At 37.6% G+C, this 19,313-nt stretch overlaps 1 protein-coding gene across 1 annotated transcript in view; it reads right to left on the bottom strand.

Moving 5' to 3' along the window:
* Positions 1-18,787, bottom strand: part of NUP205 (nucleoporin 205) — a 49,914-nt gene extending 31,127 nt beyond the window's left edge. Inside the window, exons 1-12 of the mRNA XM_080354084.1 lie at positions 18,670-18,787; positions 13,431-13,573; positions 12,702-12,873; positions 11,611-11,755; positions 10,543-10,702; positions 8,431-8,659; positions 8,099-8,263; positions 7,144-7,319; positions 4,230-4,346; positions 2,523-2,660; positions 1,312-1,462; positions 317-522 (exon numbers count right to left, since the gene is read on the bottom strand). Coding sequence (XP_080210210.1) covers positions 317-522; positions 1,312-1,462; positions 2,523-2,660; positions 4,230-4,346; positions 7,144-7,319; positions 8,099-8,263; positions 8,431-8,659; positions 10,543-10,702; positions 11,611-11,755; positions 12,702-12,873; positions 13,431-13,573; positions 18,670-18,697 — 1,830 coding nt within the window. The 5' untranslated portion in view covers positions 18,698-18,787. The remainder of the gene's footprint in view (positions 1-316; positions 523-1,311; positions 1,463-2,522; positions 2,661-4,229; positions 4,347-7,143; positions 7,320-8,098; positions 8,264-8,430; positions 8,660-10,542; positions 10,703-11,610; positions 11,756-12,701; positions 12,874-13,430; positions 13,574-18,669) is intronic.
* Between the last annotated feature and the right edge of the window lie 526 nt (positions 18,788-19,313).

Here is a 19,313-nt window from a genome sequence, read left to right as displayed (position 1 = left end):
TTCCTACTCTGTAGTCCTTTTTTCTGAAAGACATCTCCATGACACCGAAGTGTCAAGAAAGCAAGAAAAATCAGTAACATCAGAAACACAGGACAAAGTGTCATCTCCTCCTGCTTCACCCAGACTGAGTGTTTGGTGATAATATTTATTCCTGACACTTTCCATACTTTTGAAGCTCACTAATCAAATAAGAACAACTACTAGGAAAATTTGCCCTACATACCTCTTCTATCAAGTGAACTTCACAGCTGAACAATGATGTTTTGCAAGGAAAAAAAAAGTATGAACAAAGAAAACCAAATAAAAGGTTACTCACCCAATTTACTATAACAGTGGTCAGCTGTAAAAAGGCAATTAATCCATCCTGTTCTTTCTGTGTGATTCCTCGGAGAGGCAGATGACGGTACTGGACACTATCAGCACTTGGCAAGTCCTTCCTTAAGTGCTCATGATAAAGCATCAAAGAGTGGAAGAAGTGCTCCCAGGAGACAGGGCTGCCACCTGCTCCTTGGATATTTTCCGCTAGAAAAATTACAAGCAGGTGACAAGATTTTCCTTCTACTCTTTCACAGGGTGACAAGCAGGGTAGTAAAATTTAAAGAGAAAACTTTATTATCTAGAGGAAAAAATAAAACTCAAAGTACAGCAATGTTTCCGAAATTAGTGGCTCTGGTTCAGAGTTTTTTGTTGTTAGGTTGTTTGGTTTTGGTTTTTAATAGAGACAGAAAGGTGTTAATACGAAAAGCCAGTACAAATAAGCTTTTCACTTTATGAATCAGAATGTTTGCAGCATTATTTATATGTTCAAAGTATGTTTGTTTTTTTTTTTCCAATTTGATCAATGCAAAATTAATGCAAAACACAGGACTGACTAGCATCTTTTACTTTGAGAAAGTGCTGTCATATTATGCATATCAAAAAATTCTAATGGAACAAAGTGCTTACGGAAAAAGTCAGCTCAGGAAAGATAACTATTTTTGGAAAATACAGAACTTAACTTTAAGACATTAGTCATTTTAGATTTTACAATAAGCAGTATTGATATTCTGCGTCTCTTATGGTGTTAAGACACAGCTTTTAAAAAAACGCATTACTTAATTATGTGATTTACTTGCTACGGTGCTCAGACATTTAATTACTTAATCAGTCTCTTTCATTTCCGGATTACACTTCCAAGTGAAGCCTTCCAATTTCATCTTTGTGCTAATACTGAAATGTTAAAAGTATGAAGCCACAATTCATCTCAAATGAGCTTTTGTACTTTTATAAAGAAAAAGAGTTGAGAAAGAGCTGAAGTGTTACTTTTCTTACCATGACTACTGCCATTGACTTTTAGCAAACTAAAGCAGTAATGAGCACACTGAGGCCCACTAGCCAGTCCCCGCAGCATTTTCAAGTACGGGATGTAAATTGTGGAAGGAAGTAGATCTCCCATTTGCCTAACAAACTTTGACAAGACCACCTAGAACAAATAAAGATCAGTGTATAAAAACAACTACAACAACAAAAAATATTTTAGGAAAACAATAGGCAGCCAAAGTCAGAAAACAGATTCTAATGTAATCAGGCCTGAGGGAGGTGGGGCACAGGAGGGTAGTATCACCAAAAAATAAAACCAATTCATAGACTGGCTTATTCAGGTGCAAATAAAGAGAAAATAAACAAAACAAAATAATTCAAGCTATTGCAAAGTATACTCATTTGCCAATTCTGTATTTCTAGTGATAAAACTTACTTCAGCTCACAACTGTTGCACAGCGGTATTATGAACACATCTCACAGTGCAAGTTAAGTGATACTGGGAAAGAATTCACTATGATTGTTATATCCCTGCACAGTAATCACACACACAGTGGTTCCTCCCAGGGTAACATTCAGGTGTTTGCAGATTACACCACTGCAACCTCACTTAGGTTGCCTGTATTCTGGGTGGGTCTTGGGTTGTGAATGTCTCGTACGGGGTTTTGTCTCACACTGCACAGTCTTTCAAGAACCACTGACAGCCTCCCAGGTATCCAAAGAGTTTCAGAACATCTGCTTCATCTGTTTAGATTGCTGCTTCATTCTAATTTTAAGATCTGTCTCTCATGGGCTACAGCCTTTGGGCTTTAAATAATTACAACACTCTTATGGATTTTTACCCCCCAAAATACTGTCGACTACAGTTAAAGTCTTTATAGTTAAGGAATTTAACTTTTCAGTTACACCAAAAAGGTGTGTAGAGGCCATCAGAAGGTCATCAGACAGAAAACAGAAGAGCACTGTTATCAGAATTCATTTAGCAACTGCAACAAAATCAGACCTAAACAAAATTTTCAAAGAGGTCTGTTAGGACTCTTCTTTCAACGAGCAAGCAACAGCAACCATGTCAGGCAGAGCAGGACACATGCAGATAAGCCACTGCTAAAAGACAACGTCTTATTAGAGGCTAGCTATAATAAGGATACCAAAAACTTTGTTGCCTGTTTTTTTATTACTTGATATAAAAGTTATTAGTAACTACTCAAGAAAATTTAGATAACCTGGCGCTGAGGTGGTCGCTGATGAGCTACTCCAAGGTAGGACCCCATGATGGTGGATGTCTGCAAAGGCTCTGATGGACACCAGTATTCAAGGGCAAGTTCCAAATTAAAGGGGTCTTTCCTATACAATTCAGCAATCTATCAGAGAAAGGAAAGCATTAGAAAAGTATCAACTATATAAAGAAAAGACAATTACTTCAACAATAAGCGTGGCTTCTAGATAAGCTAAACACATCTGAGGTAAAGCATCCCATGGCTGGTGCTCCACTCCCTAAAATTCTCTGAAAATGATGGCTTCTAAATAGCAATATCGGAACAAAGAACAACCAGAGAAATTCAAAGTGCACACATAAGTGAATCTTTCATAACTTCAAATAATACCTTCTATGTAAATATTATAGATTAAATCACTGCTAAGAACACAGTTTCATTTCTCCTTAAATAATACATAAAGGTATGCAAATAGTTAACTCAAAACCAAGTTATCCAGTACCAGGATCAGAAATCTTACCCATTATCTGAAAATACAAGTTTCTCAATTCTCATTTCTAGTTCTTCATTTAAGTTTACTGTATATCTCAGAGCTACTTAAGAAAGCATTTCACTATGAATTTTCCTGTTATGTTCTACAACCTAAAGGACTACCTTTGCAAAAGACAAGTAATCCCTACCTTAAAGACTGCTATATTGAAAGTTGCACACTCAAACATTTTCATGCTAAATAAGGGGAAATAGCCAAGTTTTTAATTTATTCCTGAACAGAAAGTACAAAATGCACGAGTTCAATATGCAAATCTCTTTTCTGATGTGAGGTTATTTTGAAAGTGTAGTTAGGTAACCTTAGTAAGTAATATTTAAATAAACCTTTTTTTTTCCATTTTATTTTCTTTCCCTTTTCTTCCTTTTGTTGAAAAAGATGACAGAAACAGAAAGATCTTTCTTTTAAATGTATGCTTGTGGTCAAAATTCTACTGAAATTAGGGTATTTGTAATTGCAGCAGCCTTAATGGAGTCACCTTGCCTAAGCTATTCTACAGCAAATACAAAACAGTCTTCCAAAATTCTCATTACAAACATGTCAACACATGAAAACTATTTAAACACTTCAATCCTTTATCAGAATAGTTGTCAATAGAGGTGGCAAACCCCTAAAACTTAATTATAGTTTACCCACAGTAAATAGAGAGAAATTTGAAAGCTTACAGAAATAAAACACTGCACAAACTTTAAAGTCTAGATACACAAAGGTGTTCTATTCCAAAGAATTTCCATGCATGTAGGCAGATCTGAACTGCAGTGGTAGCGGTAGCCTGAAGTCTTAAAATTCCTGTTTCTAAGTTATGTTAAAAGATGGCTTAAGATAATAGATACGTTTAAATAGTCTTATTATAAATTTAAATTTTAGGTATTTAAATATTTTGTAAAATAGTTTCATCTCAAAAATTCTTCAAAATATAAGAAACAATGCAGTATTTACTTACTAAACAAGAATTACATGACACTTCATTAACATCAGAAGACAAGGCAGCAAATTAATTTCTTTTCAGGAAAAGTTATAGAAGGTGTCTATATTTAAGAAAAAAAAAATCCCTCTAATTCAAAAAGGGAAAAATCCAGCACTGTATGTTATCATTCAGATATGGACTATCTGATGAAGAATGAAGTCACACTTTCTGACACAGTAAATTAAAAGAAAATAGGGCTTACTAAAAGCATTAAATGCTCCAGATCTCTCCGAAGGGAAATAGGTGGATCATTACCCATCTGAATACTCATGTGGATCATTCGAGCATCTTCATCAGCACGGTTTCTCAGCTGTTTCACCTATGCAATTTATAAATTGGAGAAAAAATATTAGTCTACATTTATCTAAGATGAAACAGAACAAAAATAACAGAGTTGTCTAAACAGCCTATTAAAAACTAACAAAGGAAATTAACTTGCACATACATGACAAGAATATTAATTTGGTTTTTTAGTCTCCTCCCTCCAGCAGCTTACATTCAAAGATATAGTCAATCATTTTCATACTGACAATGTCCTCAGTTCATAGTAAAAGCCCTGAACTTATACCATGGGGAGTTTTCTCCCAACTGACTTCACCAGATCCTCTGGTTTGGCCCCAAAATGTGGATTCTTTTCCTCTTTTTACTTTGAAACCTAACTAGGTTAGCGTCAAACAAAGTCAGTCAGACCATTGTCCACAAGGATTGAAAAGAAACATAAAACACTGTAAAATAATATTTTCTCTATATAGATCTGTGGATTGTAGCTTTCTTAGCCATTTAAAGGCTACCTCTACTTACAGCTACTTTATGTTTTGAAAAGATTTGGATTGATGTAATTACTTTGGACCCAGTCTGTCACAACTAAAAGCATTACCACATGTCAATAAATACAACAGGAAAAACAAACAAAAAATAAAAACAAAAAATTAAAACACTGAGGTGGTCAACAGAGACCAGTTAATGGTCTATAATATATCTTACTTTGCAAAATTGACTGAGCAGCAAAATAATTGTGTCTCATCAAGAAAAAAAGAGTTAAACACTGGAAATAACTGTGGAAAGGGTCAGAACAAACTAGCCAAATTAGTATACTAACAAAATTAATATATGGGCAAAACTGAATGTTTATAAATGAAATAATTAATTACCTGAACTACTAAAGCTAATTATCGAGTTTGGAATATAATGCAGTCAGCCAAGAGATTTCCCCAAATCATCACTGGCAAGAAGCATAAACATTAAAACTATACAGAAGAGTTAAATAAAATGCTGACCTACAGATTTAAATAAAACTGAACAAAGTTTAAGTATATATATAAAGATCCTGCAAAGCAGACACTTCTCTTTACCTAAATTTGACACTCAGTAGAAATAGCCGAGTTCATAAGCCAACTACTAACTAATAGCAGTTAAACAATTCCCTTGTAGGGCTATATCCCAGTTGCCTGCTAACAAAGTCTTTCCTGTAAAACAACTAGTACTTGCCTCTATCAAAATGGAGTACAAGTCACCAGTCAGATTTTTACTCATATCCTGTATCACAAAATTCTACTTGTAATGAAAAATCTCTCCATCTCCAGGCATGAGCTACAACCAACTGCAGATCTGAACCAAAGCAAAAAACCCAAAATGGAAGAGAATACACTTCCCAGAGATACAGCCTTCAGCTCCACAATGCAATGAAGAAGAGAGAGGTACCAACAAACCAACAGCTTTGGGATTTTCAGGCAGTTCTGTGGATATAGGACACGGTCTCAGATCTGCTCAAAATCTAATGAGGCAGCGACCTCAGCTTGGGCCATTCTCCAGCTCTTCTACCTTCATTCAAAAATCTACTCTGTATTTCTTTCATAAAAACTGGTATCATTACGGGGAGACATTTCATCTTTTTAAAAGCAACACCATCCAATGAAGAACTGGCCCATTAAAATGTTACCAGTTCCAAACCTGTTTGCACTCGATTGTTTAAGGAACTTGCATAAAATATACCTCACATATTCCTCGTATATTCAAAAGATTCCTCAGCGCTATTATGTCTGTATTACAGAAAACATGTTGCATGCAGCCTTCAAAGGATGTCCAAAGCCTGTTACAATGTGGTAAATACTGTATGGAGGCAGCCATTGCAGTAGAAATATAGCTGTAAAGTTATCAATATTTACTTGTCTGAACTGACATTATACTTGTCCTATGCATATTTGGTAGCTCAAAAAGACAGCCTGAGAAAACAACACACAGTACCAACAGATTATAAATAAATTAGGATTAAACCTAAAAGTTGTCTACAATATGCTCATATATGCCCTCGAAGACTCTTAAGGCTCAAATATTGGTTTTCCTGCCAATATTGTTCTCATTCTGTGAGGTTAAAATGAACAACATATTTTTTATATCCTTCCTTTTGCACATCAAAAAAAGTAATTATTTGGCAACTCCAACTAAAGGTCAACACAATGAAGGTCACAAAATAAAGCCTCCATCAATTAAATAAAAGTATTTTCATATAATTTTAATTTTCCATATCTAGATGCAAGGTCTTCCACAAATGAAACTGTTGTAATTGCTTCAAACTTTTTTCTAAAACCCTTCTGCAGCATTTCTGCTGTTCTAGTGAAACAGCTGCTCATTTTCAACAATTATCAACAATTGATACTTGAAAGAAAAAGCAGAATCCCTCTCCTTAAATATGGAAAAGATCATTAGTAAAAGAATAAATTACAAATGAGAGACAAAACCAGCAAGTTAATTTAGGTTAAAGTGCCTGTATTGAAATAAAAAAGAAAAAAACCAAACAAAATACATTACCATCAGTTCCAGCATTCATTTACATTTTAATTTTAATCAGGTAAAACTAAAAAAACCCAAACCACTACCACCACAAAAGCTTGCTTTGCAAATCTCATCACACTCAAGTCTTTTAAATATCACATTCTACCTCAGTGTGGAAAACAAACCCCAAACCATACCAGTTCCATAAAGTCAACAAGTCTTCTGAACTGCAGCACCTCAAGTTGATGGTCACACCTGCATCTCCGTGCTACCTGGACTCATGTCAGAAATATAGAAGAGATGCCCACATTTCTCAAGAACTGCTGTTCACACAAGCAACTTACTTTCATTGGCATAAGCGCAAGGAAGTCTGTGACAAGGTTATGGATTTTGCGAATGTAAAATTCCTCCTGGTAGAAATTTTCAGAGCCCACAACAGATTCAGTCAGGAACAGGAACACATTATCAGCAACCGCGAGCTCTGCCATTGCCTCATCTGCCTCAGTGAATTCCGCAAGAGCTGGGCAACAAAAATCACACGAGGGGAAAAAATAAGTTACTGTCATTTGTTACCACACAAAACATGCTTCAGAATACCTGGCAGACGTGCAAATTGACAAGCTTCTATCAACTATGTTTTTTCTACCATACAGGTAAACGCTAGACTGGAAAATCTAATGTCGGGTGATTATCTCAACTTTATTCTTTAATAAGTGTTAAAGTGCATAATCCATTTACCCAAACAAATCTAAGGCTACGAACTACGAATCGCAAACCAATTCTTAATTAAACATTATAATTAATGTTTAAATTTTCTTTAATAGATATTCTGGAGTAGACCTAATTCTGACCCAGCAGGGAACCTGGAAAGCTTACAAAGTGCAGCATGAAAAGAAAACCTAAAAATTGATTTGTCCTCTGAAGATACTAAGGTTTAACGTTTACGGAGGTAAAAAGTCATAAGCATAAATCTATTCTTAATGTAAGTATGCGAATAATACAAAAGTTGCTAAAATGGAATATTTCACATTTTTCAGTACATTAAAATCTCTTTCACTTCAATGAAGACACTCTGCAATATTATTGTCTATTAACTACTTCTAAATCCATGTACACTTCAGAGCAGTTCAATTCTTGACAACCAAACTTGCATACTGAGAAAGCTTTAAAGGAGTGTCAACAGTAATTTTATCACAAAGGTAAATACTAACACTTCAAAAAGATAACAGATACTTTGACTTACATCACTTGCAAGCTCCGAATACTAACGTGCAGCAACTGCACTTTAAGGTAATTTACCTGTCACATCGGATAACTGGGATATTCCTCGTAACGTCATCGCCCAGGCTAATCTAACAGTAGCCTGCAGGCCTGGTAATTTCCAAGGCTGAGACTCCTGAAGACGAGTGTGTATTGTTGCTATATACTGTCTTTCTGCTAGGAGAGGGAGCCTGTACATCAAATCTTGAAGAACAACAAAAACAGGCGTTAACACCAACAACCCAGTAAATTCATGTGGAAACAAACATGCAAAATCTTACCAATTTGTTACTGATCAGTAACAAAATTGGTTAAATAACAATTTATCCATCTAGACAACATAACCTCTTTGAGAAACCTGCCAGCATTACCATCACGATCCTCTGTGCCTTGTTCCAGAAAGCTGACATCAAAGCAGTAAAGCAGAGCCATGAGAAGAGACAAGTTGACGCCGTCCAACGAGCCATCAGCTTCCACTGTTACTTTTTCCAGGTAACTTATGAGGATTAGAGTGTCATCCTTACTCAGCGGTGACTGGCAGGTCCAGACAAACAGACTCTCAGCCAAGGACTGTCGACACTCTTTAATGAGGTCAGAAACCTTTAAAAGAAAAGCCAAACAAAAACCAGTGAATATAGATACTCTGACACATGTTCAACTTGTTCTCAGTCAACCACTACGACTGAATTAACTTAAAAATTACTCTACAGACAGCAACTACAGAAAATGTTAGGGCTTTTTAATTGCTAAACAACAAAAGGCAAATTTCTGCTTGTTAAATGTGTTCATATTCCCAGGCATTTCATGTGAGGTACAACTGGTAGTTATAATATATCCAGATAAGGTCATAGTCTTTTCCTTGCCCCAAAAGAGACGCCCTCAGCTGACTATAAAAATACCCAACCATTAAGGCATTGAGAAATATGAAACATTTAAAATTAGAACTTTCTTTCCCCAGATGAAATATTTATATCAGCTTTAGAACATAAACATAAACAAAATCTTTTACCGTCTGTTACACAGGGAATAAATATCATGCCCTATGTAATAGTTATGAAGCATTTTCACACTAAAAATATTTTCTCATTTTATTTGGCAAAATAGTGTATGCTGTGATACAATAACGTGCACTGACTCTTGAAAACAAAAAAATTGTCCTTCTTCTAACAATTACACCAGAAATTTCTGGTTTCAAACAAAGACATTTATTTCATTTGCTAACTTCATTCCTTCACCCGAGTTTTTTATAAGACTGAAAGCAGTTAAACAGTAGAAGTTGGAGGGGAAAAAAAAAACCACACAACAAAACACAAAACCACACCGACCACCACACACTACACACACCCCACCCAGTAACTTAAGAAATAAAAAGCCACAAATGGTTTTAATAATGTTATTTGTAAAATTTTATTTAGCTAAATTATGAACTTCTTAATAATGTTCTTGACCTTGATCCACTGTACCTTGTTAAATAAAAAAATAAAGAGCTATAGACATTCTACCTCCAGTAAAATAACATGCATGGTGATAAAAACTTTTCAACATTTAACACAGTAAGAGACTTGTGGACAGGCTCCAGCACAATAATAATTCTAATTAATACAGAGGGAAATATGGTAGTCCACCTAAAAGGAAGAAAGAAACCCTCCAACATTAAGTATGAAATTAATTTTAAGGTAAAACTGAAGTGACTTAAGGTGATTTAAGGTAAATCAGAAGTATATTCTTTGCATAGTTTCTAGATTAATAGCAAAAAAGTAAAACCTAGCTCTTTATTTGATGGAAAACAAATTGACTGATTATAACATAGAATATTTTTTAGACAGATGACTCATTAGAAAGAGTTTCAGAAATTAAAACAATAATGTTCAAAATCTTGGTACTAGAAATACACTCTGCAGTTAGTCACAGTCTCAATTAAGTTCAAGGATTACAAAAATGAAAACTAATTTTCAAGCAATTCTCACTCTCAATATTAGAGATGCTTCTGTTCATATCAACATAATTGGATTGTTAAAAAGAGCATTATTTGCCTGACTAGACTTGGTTTCAATCTGGTTTAATAATTTATGAATTTTAGTTTGCTATTTTTATTCCAATGGTGCTCGTAACAGTAGTGCTGAGAGCAGTCAATTTATTATACAGTCTTTAGAATAAAATTGGAGGAAAAAAAAAAAAATTACACATAGTGCAAATATTAGGCTTACTTTCTTACTGTCCCTGACTACACTTCTTCACTAAAAAGCATCAGGGAGCAACAGCAAAACAGAAATGCAGGAAGTAGTTTGGATCCCACACTGATACAGCACAAGCTGTGGCATAGTCACTATGATGCCTGAGACAGTAACAGAGCTTGCAAAGGTAAAGAACAGTAACTAGAAAGTAATAAAGAAAAAAATCACTCCATATCTCTTGGCAGTCTAACTGTATTCCAATCTGAGCAGTAACTCAAGTAAAATATTCACACCCAGTCCCTTCTTTACCTCTTTGCGATGTTTCTCACTGCCCAAGCCTCGCTCTCGCTGGAGTTTATCAAATTCATTGTTCAAATCAATGTGAGACACAAGAGTGAGGATCTTCTGAGTCAAACCCTGCTCCATTAGCTCATCTGTAAAGCGTGTTGTCATGGACATTAACTCTTGACTATAATGGAAAAAATATAAATGTAACAATTAATCATACTATATCCAGTTACAGAGGAAGTCTAAAATAATAAATCTTATCAAATATATTAATATTTGCTGACAGAAAATGTACAACTACATTATATACATAAAGCAACTAGCCCTACATTGCTAATCAGTAAGCAGTGCCCTCTCAAAACATTATACTGAATGCATACAAAGTCTTTAGGTAACTGTAGGTTGAAGAGCATGGAATATGAGAATACAACATGAATCAGCTAGTTAAGATTTCTATCAAAAAGTACTATACATAAGATGCACATAATTCACACGCTCACAGTCTCTTGCTTACCAGCAATTGCAACTGTTCAGTAGTTACCTACAGCATACTGAAGTGGTGGAGCTAGTTCTAAAGTAATAATTCATCTTATTTTTCAGAATTTATATTTACACTAGAACACATCTTTTCATCTTTCTCTAGTCAAGCAATCACTGTGCACTGGCAGGAAACAGTGTGTACTGTTTTCTTTTAAAGTAAAAAAATTTTAGCATATTATGTTTGCCAGTAGATAGATCCATTTTAATTAGAGGCAGGAGCACAGTTGTTTTGCTGGACACAGGAAGTGAGAGCACAGCAAATGCAGAAACTCAGACTCATTAGTTAAAGCAACACTGACTAGGAGTGTGTCTGAAGCAAAACACTGTCAAAAGGTGAAGTAGCACGAAATACCTGAAAGTAAAGCGCATATCTTTATGATCTAGTAAAAATATGTGTAAGAAAAAAGAATCTTATGCTTAAAAACAAACATGAAAGCAGCTGCATTAGGTTACAAAAAACAAACAGATTTGAAAATATTCATGAGTCTAGTTAGTCCTAAAAGCACTCAAAGCAAAGAGCTTTGATCAGCTCATCACCCTACTAGAGACCTGAGTTCCAGTGTCCACGTCTTCCCTTGGCGTGACTGGATGAGGGTTCGTAGTGAATTGGCAATGCATCTTTTTCCATCCCAGTACAACAAAACAGCCACTAGTCCTCTTGTAAGGCCAGGAAAGTGAGGTTGCTGGTGTTCTCCTGTTGAATGAAAATGCACACAATAGTCACCGAAAGTTGACCATACACGCTTTGATAACAGCTTTATATCTTTATATTTCTAAATGAAATACAAATGTAGCACTCAAAACAACCACTGTTATTCACTACCACTTTGATTTGTTTCAGGCACTTCCAAAAAAAACCACAGAAATTTTGGGTGCTATTATTAAAATATCAAACTATTAAAACATCCACAAATATAAAATAAATATAAATTCAAGTCCATAAGTATCCTAGTCCAGATTGTATTTGAAACGGATATCTACCCATCTTAACAATTAATTCAAGCTGAAATTTCTTTATTGAAAATGAAATTGTCTGTCTGAATTTATATTGAAAATTCAAGTTCAAAACAGAAATCAAGGTTGGCTTCAAGATGGCTTTCTAAAGATCACAAATTAGCAAGCTACTTCTTAAATGAATTTAAAAGCTAATAATGAAGAGTAGCTAGTGATAACTAGCAATTATACTTCAGTAACATTGAAATTAATTTTCTACATGCAAAGCATGTGCCACTTTCCAGAATACCTCTCTTACTAATTATTAGTTATTAGTTACTAGTTATTAGACTATGATCCAAATACAGTCACATATCAATGTATAATTCATAATTTGAAGAACCAATATCTATTACGCTGCTTTATGGAAAAAACTCTCAATCATGTTTAAACTATTTTTAAACTCAGTTATAGAGAAAGTACATCATAAAAGAAACCTCAAATTATTCCCACTTTTGCAATAGCTGCAAAAATATGAACATTAAGGTTCAGAACACTGTTATCAGATTACATTACAGTGACAGCAGATTTCTTTTTAAAAATATTCTATGTTAGGAAGCTAAGGCCTTGACTGAACCATGCATTCATGTTAAGCATACACTATTTAAGTTGTATTTTTCCAGCTCTTAAATATTTTCCCTTCTCACCAGCTAGAAGGAGCTCAACAGCTGCCAACTCTCCAATATCAAAGAGGTCACTGAGGATAAAGGCTTCTCTGATGAGTTGCTCTGGCAAAAGCCTCGTTCCCTGCTGACCCTGGATAGCAACCCCTTCTGTACTTGCTTTCTGGATTTTCTCATGCTGCTGAACATTCTTTGGCTGCAAGAGAAACAAGCATTGGAAGTTATTCAAAGTGGTAAGATCAAATACTGAATAAAGCTTTACACATTAATCCTTCCTCACAAATACGGTTCTGACAGGTTAGGTTGTCATCATAAAAACAAAGGTAGTATTTTTAAACACAGAGATAGTAAAGGCATCCTAAAAATGTTTCACACTTGCACAGCAATGGTCTCTTTGTGGAAATGTACCAAAAATAATCTTATACAATTGGTGTGGACATTGGGTTTACTCAGAATAATGAACACTGAAAGTAAATTTCGACACAATTTTCAACAGGAATTGGTATCAGCTCAATGAAAGACGTGCTGCACTACTCCAAAGCACTATTTTCTAAATCATTTTTTTTTCTATTAAACGCAGATGCTAAAATATACTGACAAAATTCTACAGCTGACTTAAATTTTGTGACCTATCAGTTTAAAAAGCCATTTACTACCTCAGAAGTAACACCACTGAAAGAAGACGTTTCTAGTTGCTACAATGCAAGATGCAAAATCATCAGCTCATTCCACAAGAGAGCATTAGTCCAGTACCGGGTTTCTGAAGAGCGAAATGAAGTCAGATTTGTGTTTCTTTAAAACCTGGTCGAGGCGATGAATAGCTTCAGGTTGTCTTTTCCAAATGGCATTCATTACAGTTTGCCATATGTCCTTATATGGACCCCATAAGCTGGCAGCTAAAGGAAGAAATAAAACAAAAGAAAATGTATTTGAAAAGGAGCAAGAAACAAGGAAAACAAGGTATTTATATACTATTTTCAATAAGTAGACTTTTAAAATTTACTGTTAGTCTAAGCTTGACACTATAGACTGTTATGCGAATCAAACAAAGCATATTTTCCCTTCTTAAGGCACAAAAAAATAACAATGGTCTGATATAAAACCTAATTGCATTTAGAGAGCTAGAGAAGCAAAAAAGGTGATGTACACAACTAAGTTCTGGGGCTGAAAGTCATCTTACAAAGATATTTGATACAATCACTGAGTGTAATCTTACATCCTTATATGCCCAAGAAATTCCCCCCACTTCAGTAAAACTAAAGAATGACTAAGAACTGGACAGCAGACCATGAATCCGAATGGAACTTGGCAAGGCAGGCTTCCTGTTTTCCATTTTTTACAGAAAACTCCAAAACAAAGGAATACATAATACATGAGGAGCTGAAAATGAACAGCAGTGCCATGATGATCTGGTGCATCATTGCATCAGACTGTGCAGAACAAAATATACTAGAAACCAAAGTCATAAGATCAAAGGCAATATTACACAAGAAACAAAAATAAGCCTAAAGACACTTTCTTTCACATTTACTCATCTCATTTTCATTTTAAAACACACAAGTACTTCTGATCTCTAAGGCACATTTGCTGCTAAGATTCTGCACAAGAGCTTCATAAAGGAATCAATTTCCTTTACTAGAAACAGACAGATCAATATAAGCAATCACCTCACTATGTTTAGAAGAGATCAGCTTATTTCTGGTCTAGCAAGCATAAATGTATTATTAGTTAAGATAAGTCTGACTCTACTCTAGAAATGCAATTCCTCCTCTCAACGCTGGAAAAAAGTGTCCTCTGCATACTTCAAATCTTAGTTCAATGCTACAGCTGAAATTCTCTCTTCCACACTACAAGTTGTATCACGCAGAATCCAAAGCCTGTAGCCTTAAGACTGCACCAGAAGTTTCCTTATCTGCATCAAGTCTCATGAAAACAGTGTGCCAAACTAGTCTTCAGACTTCTGTCAGAATCATTGTCTAAACTGAAAACCTTACAAATAGGAAATTATTCTGACCAACCTGGTATTAACATCCTGTTAAAAAAACCCTCAACATTTTAAGACCTGCATTAAACAGAAGTATCCAAACATTTCCCTTGTTAGATATTATTTGTATTTCTGAAACTTTCCGGTTCTACACACCATAAGTCACTGCTAAACATACCAGATAAACTTATTATCAATTGTATTCAGTTTGTCTACAAGGTACAGCATAACACCACCACCTGATTGTAAGTAGTTATATGTTTTTGAGCATCTACTGATATGGCCCCTCACCCGAAGTTATTATAAACTAGGGATGGTTTTTGCATGCTATAATTTTGCTAGTGGAAAAGACACTTTTAGAGGTCCCTGCCCTTCTTCATTCAGAGCTACTTGTTCCCAACCATACACACACCTTCTTCATTAATAATGTCCCTGCAACTCTGATGGACTGCACTACAAGTCATGGTAGTCAAATGATCCAAATTAAAGGGAAAAAAAAAAAAAACCTGCAACACTTTACAGAGTTCTTCCATCTTGTTTAGAGTTCTTCAGGCTTGTTTTTAAAAATCAGATTACTTCATTAACACAGGTTACAAAGCGGACCTGGCAACCATAAAAAAAAACTGAAAGAGCAACACTTGAAGCACAGAGAGAAAGAACAAGTGGGTCATCAAAGGCAGAAACCTTTGAAATTAGCTTTGTTTCTGGAGAAATGATAAAATGAAACTATGCCTTGCAGGTTAGCCTAAATACAAAAATAATTGCATTTCACCCACAACTGACTTAACTTCCCCTCCCCCCTTTCTTTAACATACAAGTTAATATTGTGGTACAAAATCAAGTACAGAGGCAACATTTTATCTTCTTGTAACTTGTTCTAGATGGCTCCATCCCTCAAAGTAACCCTGACCAGTGACATCAAATGCATCCACACCTCATCTTAATCAGGCTGATGACATTAAGACAGCAAGCAAATGGTAACTACTGCGATGTGAAGATTCATACAATCAAGATGCCACCTCAAAGTAATGCAAAATGCTATGTGGATGACCTGAGCAACAAGGCAGCATAAGCCAAGTCGAAGTGTAGCCAGAGAGCACAGAGACAAGGGCAGGTCTCAGAGAGCTAGACCCCTAGTTTCAGTCTGCTTTACCACTCCCTGAGGTGTCTTGGAAGCAGCAACAAACTAAGCAAAACTTTGTCAGTTTTGTTTTAATCCAAAGGAAGAAATCACATAAAACAATAATAAAATCAAATCAAACCCTCTCTAACAAGAACTATGGTCTCACATGCTGTCATTTACAAGCAGTGCCAGTAGCCATACCTGAGAGGAGAGCCTGTAAAAAGGACAAATCCTTTTTAAATGTAAGTATCTTAATCATACCATGTTGCCTGTACTTAGACAAATCATTAAAGATAGCTACTGTTGGACAAAATTTCATGCTCCAGACTGTAACTGGCTCTCCACACAACTTCAGAGTTCAGAGATTTACTTCCACTCTAAATGGTCTTTTCACTCTTATTAAACTACCAAGTCCAATAATCACCAGCAGCAATCCACAGTGCCTGCCAAAAGCTGTTCAACTATTTGCACCAGCCCAACTACACGTACTGTAAGGAATTAAAACAAATTAAGGATCTAACTTTTCTAACTGAAAACCAATCCAAAAAAGAGTTTATTTTCAGCAGGATCACATCTACAACAGAGTTTACTCTGTAAAGGCACAAGCTATGCTGGCACAAAGATGGAGTATTGCAGAGAAAGGAATAAGCAACTGGGATGGAAAAAAGGTTGGACTTTAGCAACCACATTGACTTTTTCCCCCTTAGGCTGTTTCTACTATTACCACAGATTTAGAAAGGCTGACCTTCCCATCAGGGACAGCAAGGAAGGACAGGCTGAGTTTCTTCTTTTGGCAATAATAGTAGTTGATGCTTATGCTTGAACTTTCTGCCAAACTATAAACATAACCAATCTACATCTGTCCCAACCAACAATATACTATAACTTAAGGCAAAATCCTTATTAGTTCTCGTGTCACTTCTGCTTTAATTTTTATCTCATCTTTCATGTATAAAACTGCTTCTTCCCCTATTTTTTTTAATTATAAGGCTATAGAATCTCTTGCCGTGTAATTTATACAACAAAGTGTTGTCTCCTTTGAACCACTCCAGTTTTCACTTTAACAAAGTCAAATTTCAGATACTATGAATGGCAGGAATAATCACTCTTCCTCCTCTCTCAAACGAAGGGTCTTTGCTTTATTACCACTTTTGTGTGAAGAAGCAGGGATGCAGTTGATTCAGTTACATCAAAATACCTTCTTTGTGAAATTCCCTCCTTGCTTGACACAGAAATGGAGCTATTTAATTTTATTAACTAGTCACTGTGACATACACCACCTAAGTCACAAACCTTCTGGCCATGCCTATGTTCCAGTCACAACTGCTTTTCATAGAGTCTCTATTCTCCCTCTGATAACCTAATGAAGCTCAACAACAGCAAATGCAACATCCTGCACCTGAGACAGAATAACTCCAGGAACAGTACAGGCTGGGGACCAAGCAGCTAGAAAGCAGCTTTACAGAAAAACACCCAGTGTTCTGGTAGACAGAAAGCTGAACATTAGTTGGCAGCACACTCTCACAGCAAAAGGTTGCCTCTAAGCATCAGGCTGTATTAACAGAGATGCAGCTTTACAGAAAAGCATCAGGCTGTATTAACAGAGATGCAGCTTTACAGAAAAACACCCAGTGTTCTGGTGGACAGAAAGCTGAACATTAGCTGGCAGCACACTCTCACAGCAAAAGGTTGCCTCTAAGCATCAGGCTGTATTAACAGAGATGCAGCCAGCAGGTGTGGGGAAGTGATTTTTGGGCATCTCTGAGTCATTCACTCTGATACTGTGCACAATTTTGGGCTCCCCAGAGCAAGACACTGAAATAGGGAACCGGAGAACACAATGAATGAGAAGAGGCCAAAAGAATTGACCTTTTTCAGCCTTAAGAAGATAACGCTAAAGTGGGATGGGAGCTTTCTTGTCTTCAGCTACTGAATGGCACTGTACACAGAAAATGGTGAGGTACCCTAGGAGATGAGCTGCAACTGAGAGAAGATGCAATACAGAAACTTTCAACTAGCCATCAGGAAAAAAAAAAATATTACTCTGATTACTCTGATGGTGGTCACATATTGTAACAGAACAGCCTCTGGGATAATCTTCATCCTTAAACATATTCAAAACTATTATATTTTGGATAAGGGCCTGAGTCACCTGACTGAATTGGCCCAGTTTTAAGTGCAAGAATGCAGTGTTAGATGAGATGACCTCCTAAGTGATTTTCCAATTAGCCAGTCTTTTCTTTTTGTATTAGACTTATTCCCCAGTTATATTGGGTAAGCACGGCTTCAGTAACCTAAAACCGGCTCTTTGTGACAGACTCTGAAAGGACTACAGATGATCCTGCCGCTCCTAATCCACTCAATGCAAGAAAAACCAGCTCAACGTTTCCAGGCTTCTTGTGTAACAGAGCAAAATTAGGTGCTTTTTTATTTGCATTTTATTACGGGCGGCATTAAGAGATGAATGCACACGCACTGAGTTACCACAGTCCCCTCGAGTCGAGGTGGCCTTTGCCACCTCATGTCACCGGCTTCACGCCCCCCTGGCCCGCACCAGCCGGCCAGGGCGGCAGCTCCGACCGCCGGGCTCCGTCACCCGCCCCTTCGCGGCCCGAGCGCCCCAGGCACCGCCGCACGGACCCGCTCTCCCCGCCGCCTGCCAGCGTCACCGCGGCCCCGCAACCCGCTGCCCCGCCGCCCGCTCGGGCCGCGCCGCCTCCTCACGCCCGGCCTTTCCTCGGCCGCCGCCCCCGGCTCCGCGGGCTTTGAGGAGGGGCGCTGGGCCGGTGCCCCCTGACCGGCTGGCGGACAGCGGGGCAGGCGGCGAGCGGCGCTGCCGCGGAGGAGAAAGAAGAACCGCGGCCCCGCGCTCACGCTCCTCTTACCCGAATTTACCGCCAACGGCGCCGCCATCTTGCAGAGAGGAAGGCGTGATCGCGGCGCCGCCGCCCGAGGAAGGCCCGCCGACTGCCCGGGCTGCCCCCGGCGGCGCCTCCCAAGGAGCGGGGCAGCGTCCCGCCGGCCCCTAGAGCCGCAGAGGACGGAGAGCAGGTCCCACGGCGCCTCTCTGTCCTGAGTCCGGGGCAGCCCAGCTGTGGAAAGTTACCAATGGGCCGTTTTCCGCGCAGGCCGGTGAGGCGGCCGCTGCGCCGCGGGCTGACGGGAGTTGTAGTCGCGGGGGGCGCGGAGCCCCGGCGGGGCTGGGAATCGCGTCACCTTCTTGTCCCGCTGGAAGGTGCAGGCCGACAGTTCGTCTTCTCAGGTGACTTCATGTTCAAACCTTTTCGAGGTGGCTGCGGAACAAGGGGAGCGCTGGAGTCCTGCGCTCTTGTCTGTTGTCAGTAACACAAAATCAGTTCTGTGTCGCTCAGTTTCGCTTTCCCCGTTCGCTTTCCACTTCATGCTGAAGGGAGTCCCTCCTTTCAAGCTCTGCCCTATAAGCCGTATTCATTAAATATGGCAAAATGCCTGAAATCAGACGCTGCACCAGGCGGTAAATTATTAGAACGTTTTCTCTTTTTTTTTTCGG

Source organism: Nesoenas mayeri (assembly GCF_963082525.1).
Source record: "Nesoenas mayeri genome assembly, chromosome: 1".
In the NCBI taxonomy this organism is placed as follows: domain Eukaryota; kingdom Metazoa; phylum Chordata; class Aves; order Columbiformes; family Columbidae; genus Nesoenas; species Nesoenas mayeri.
The sequence above is the reverse complement of the archived record's forward strand: the minus strand, read 5'-3'. Positions and strand labels throughout refer to the sequence as shown.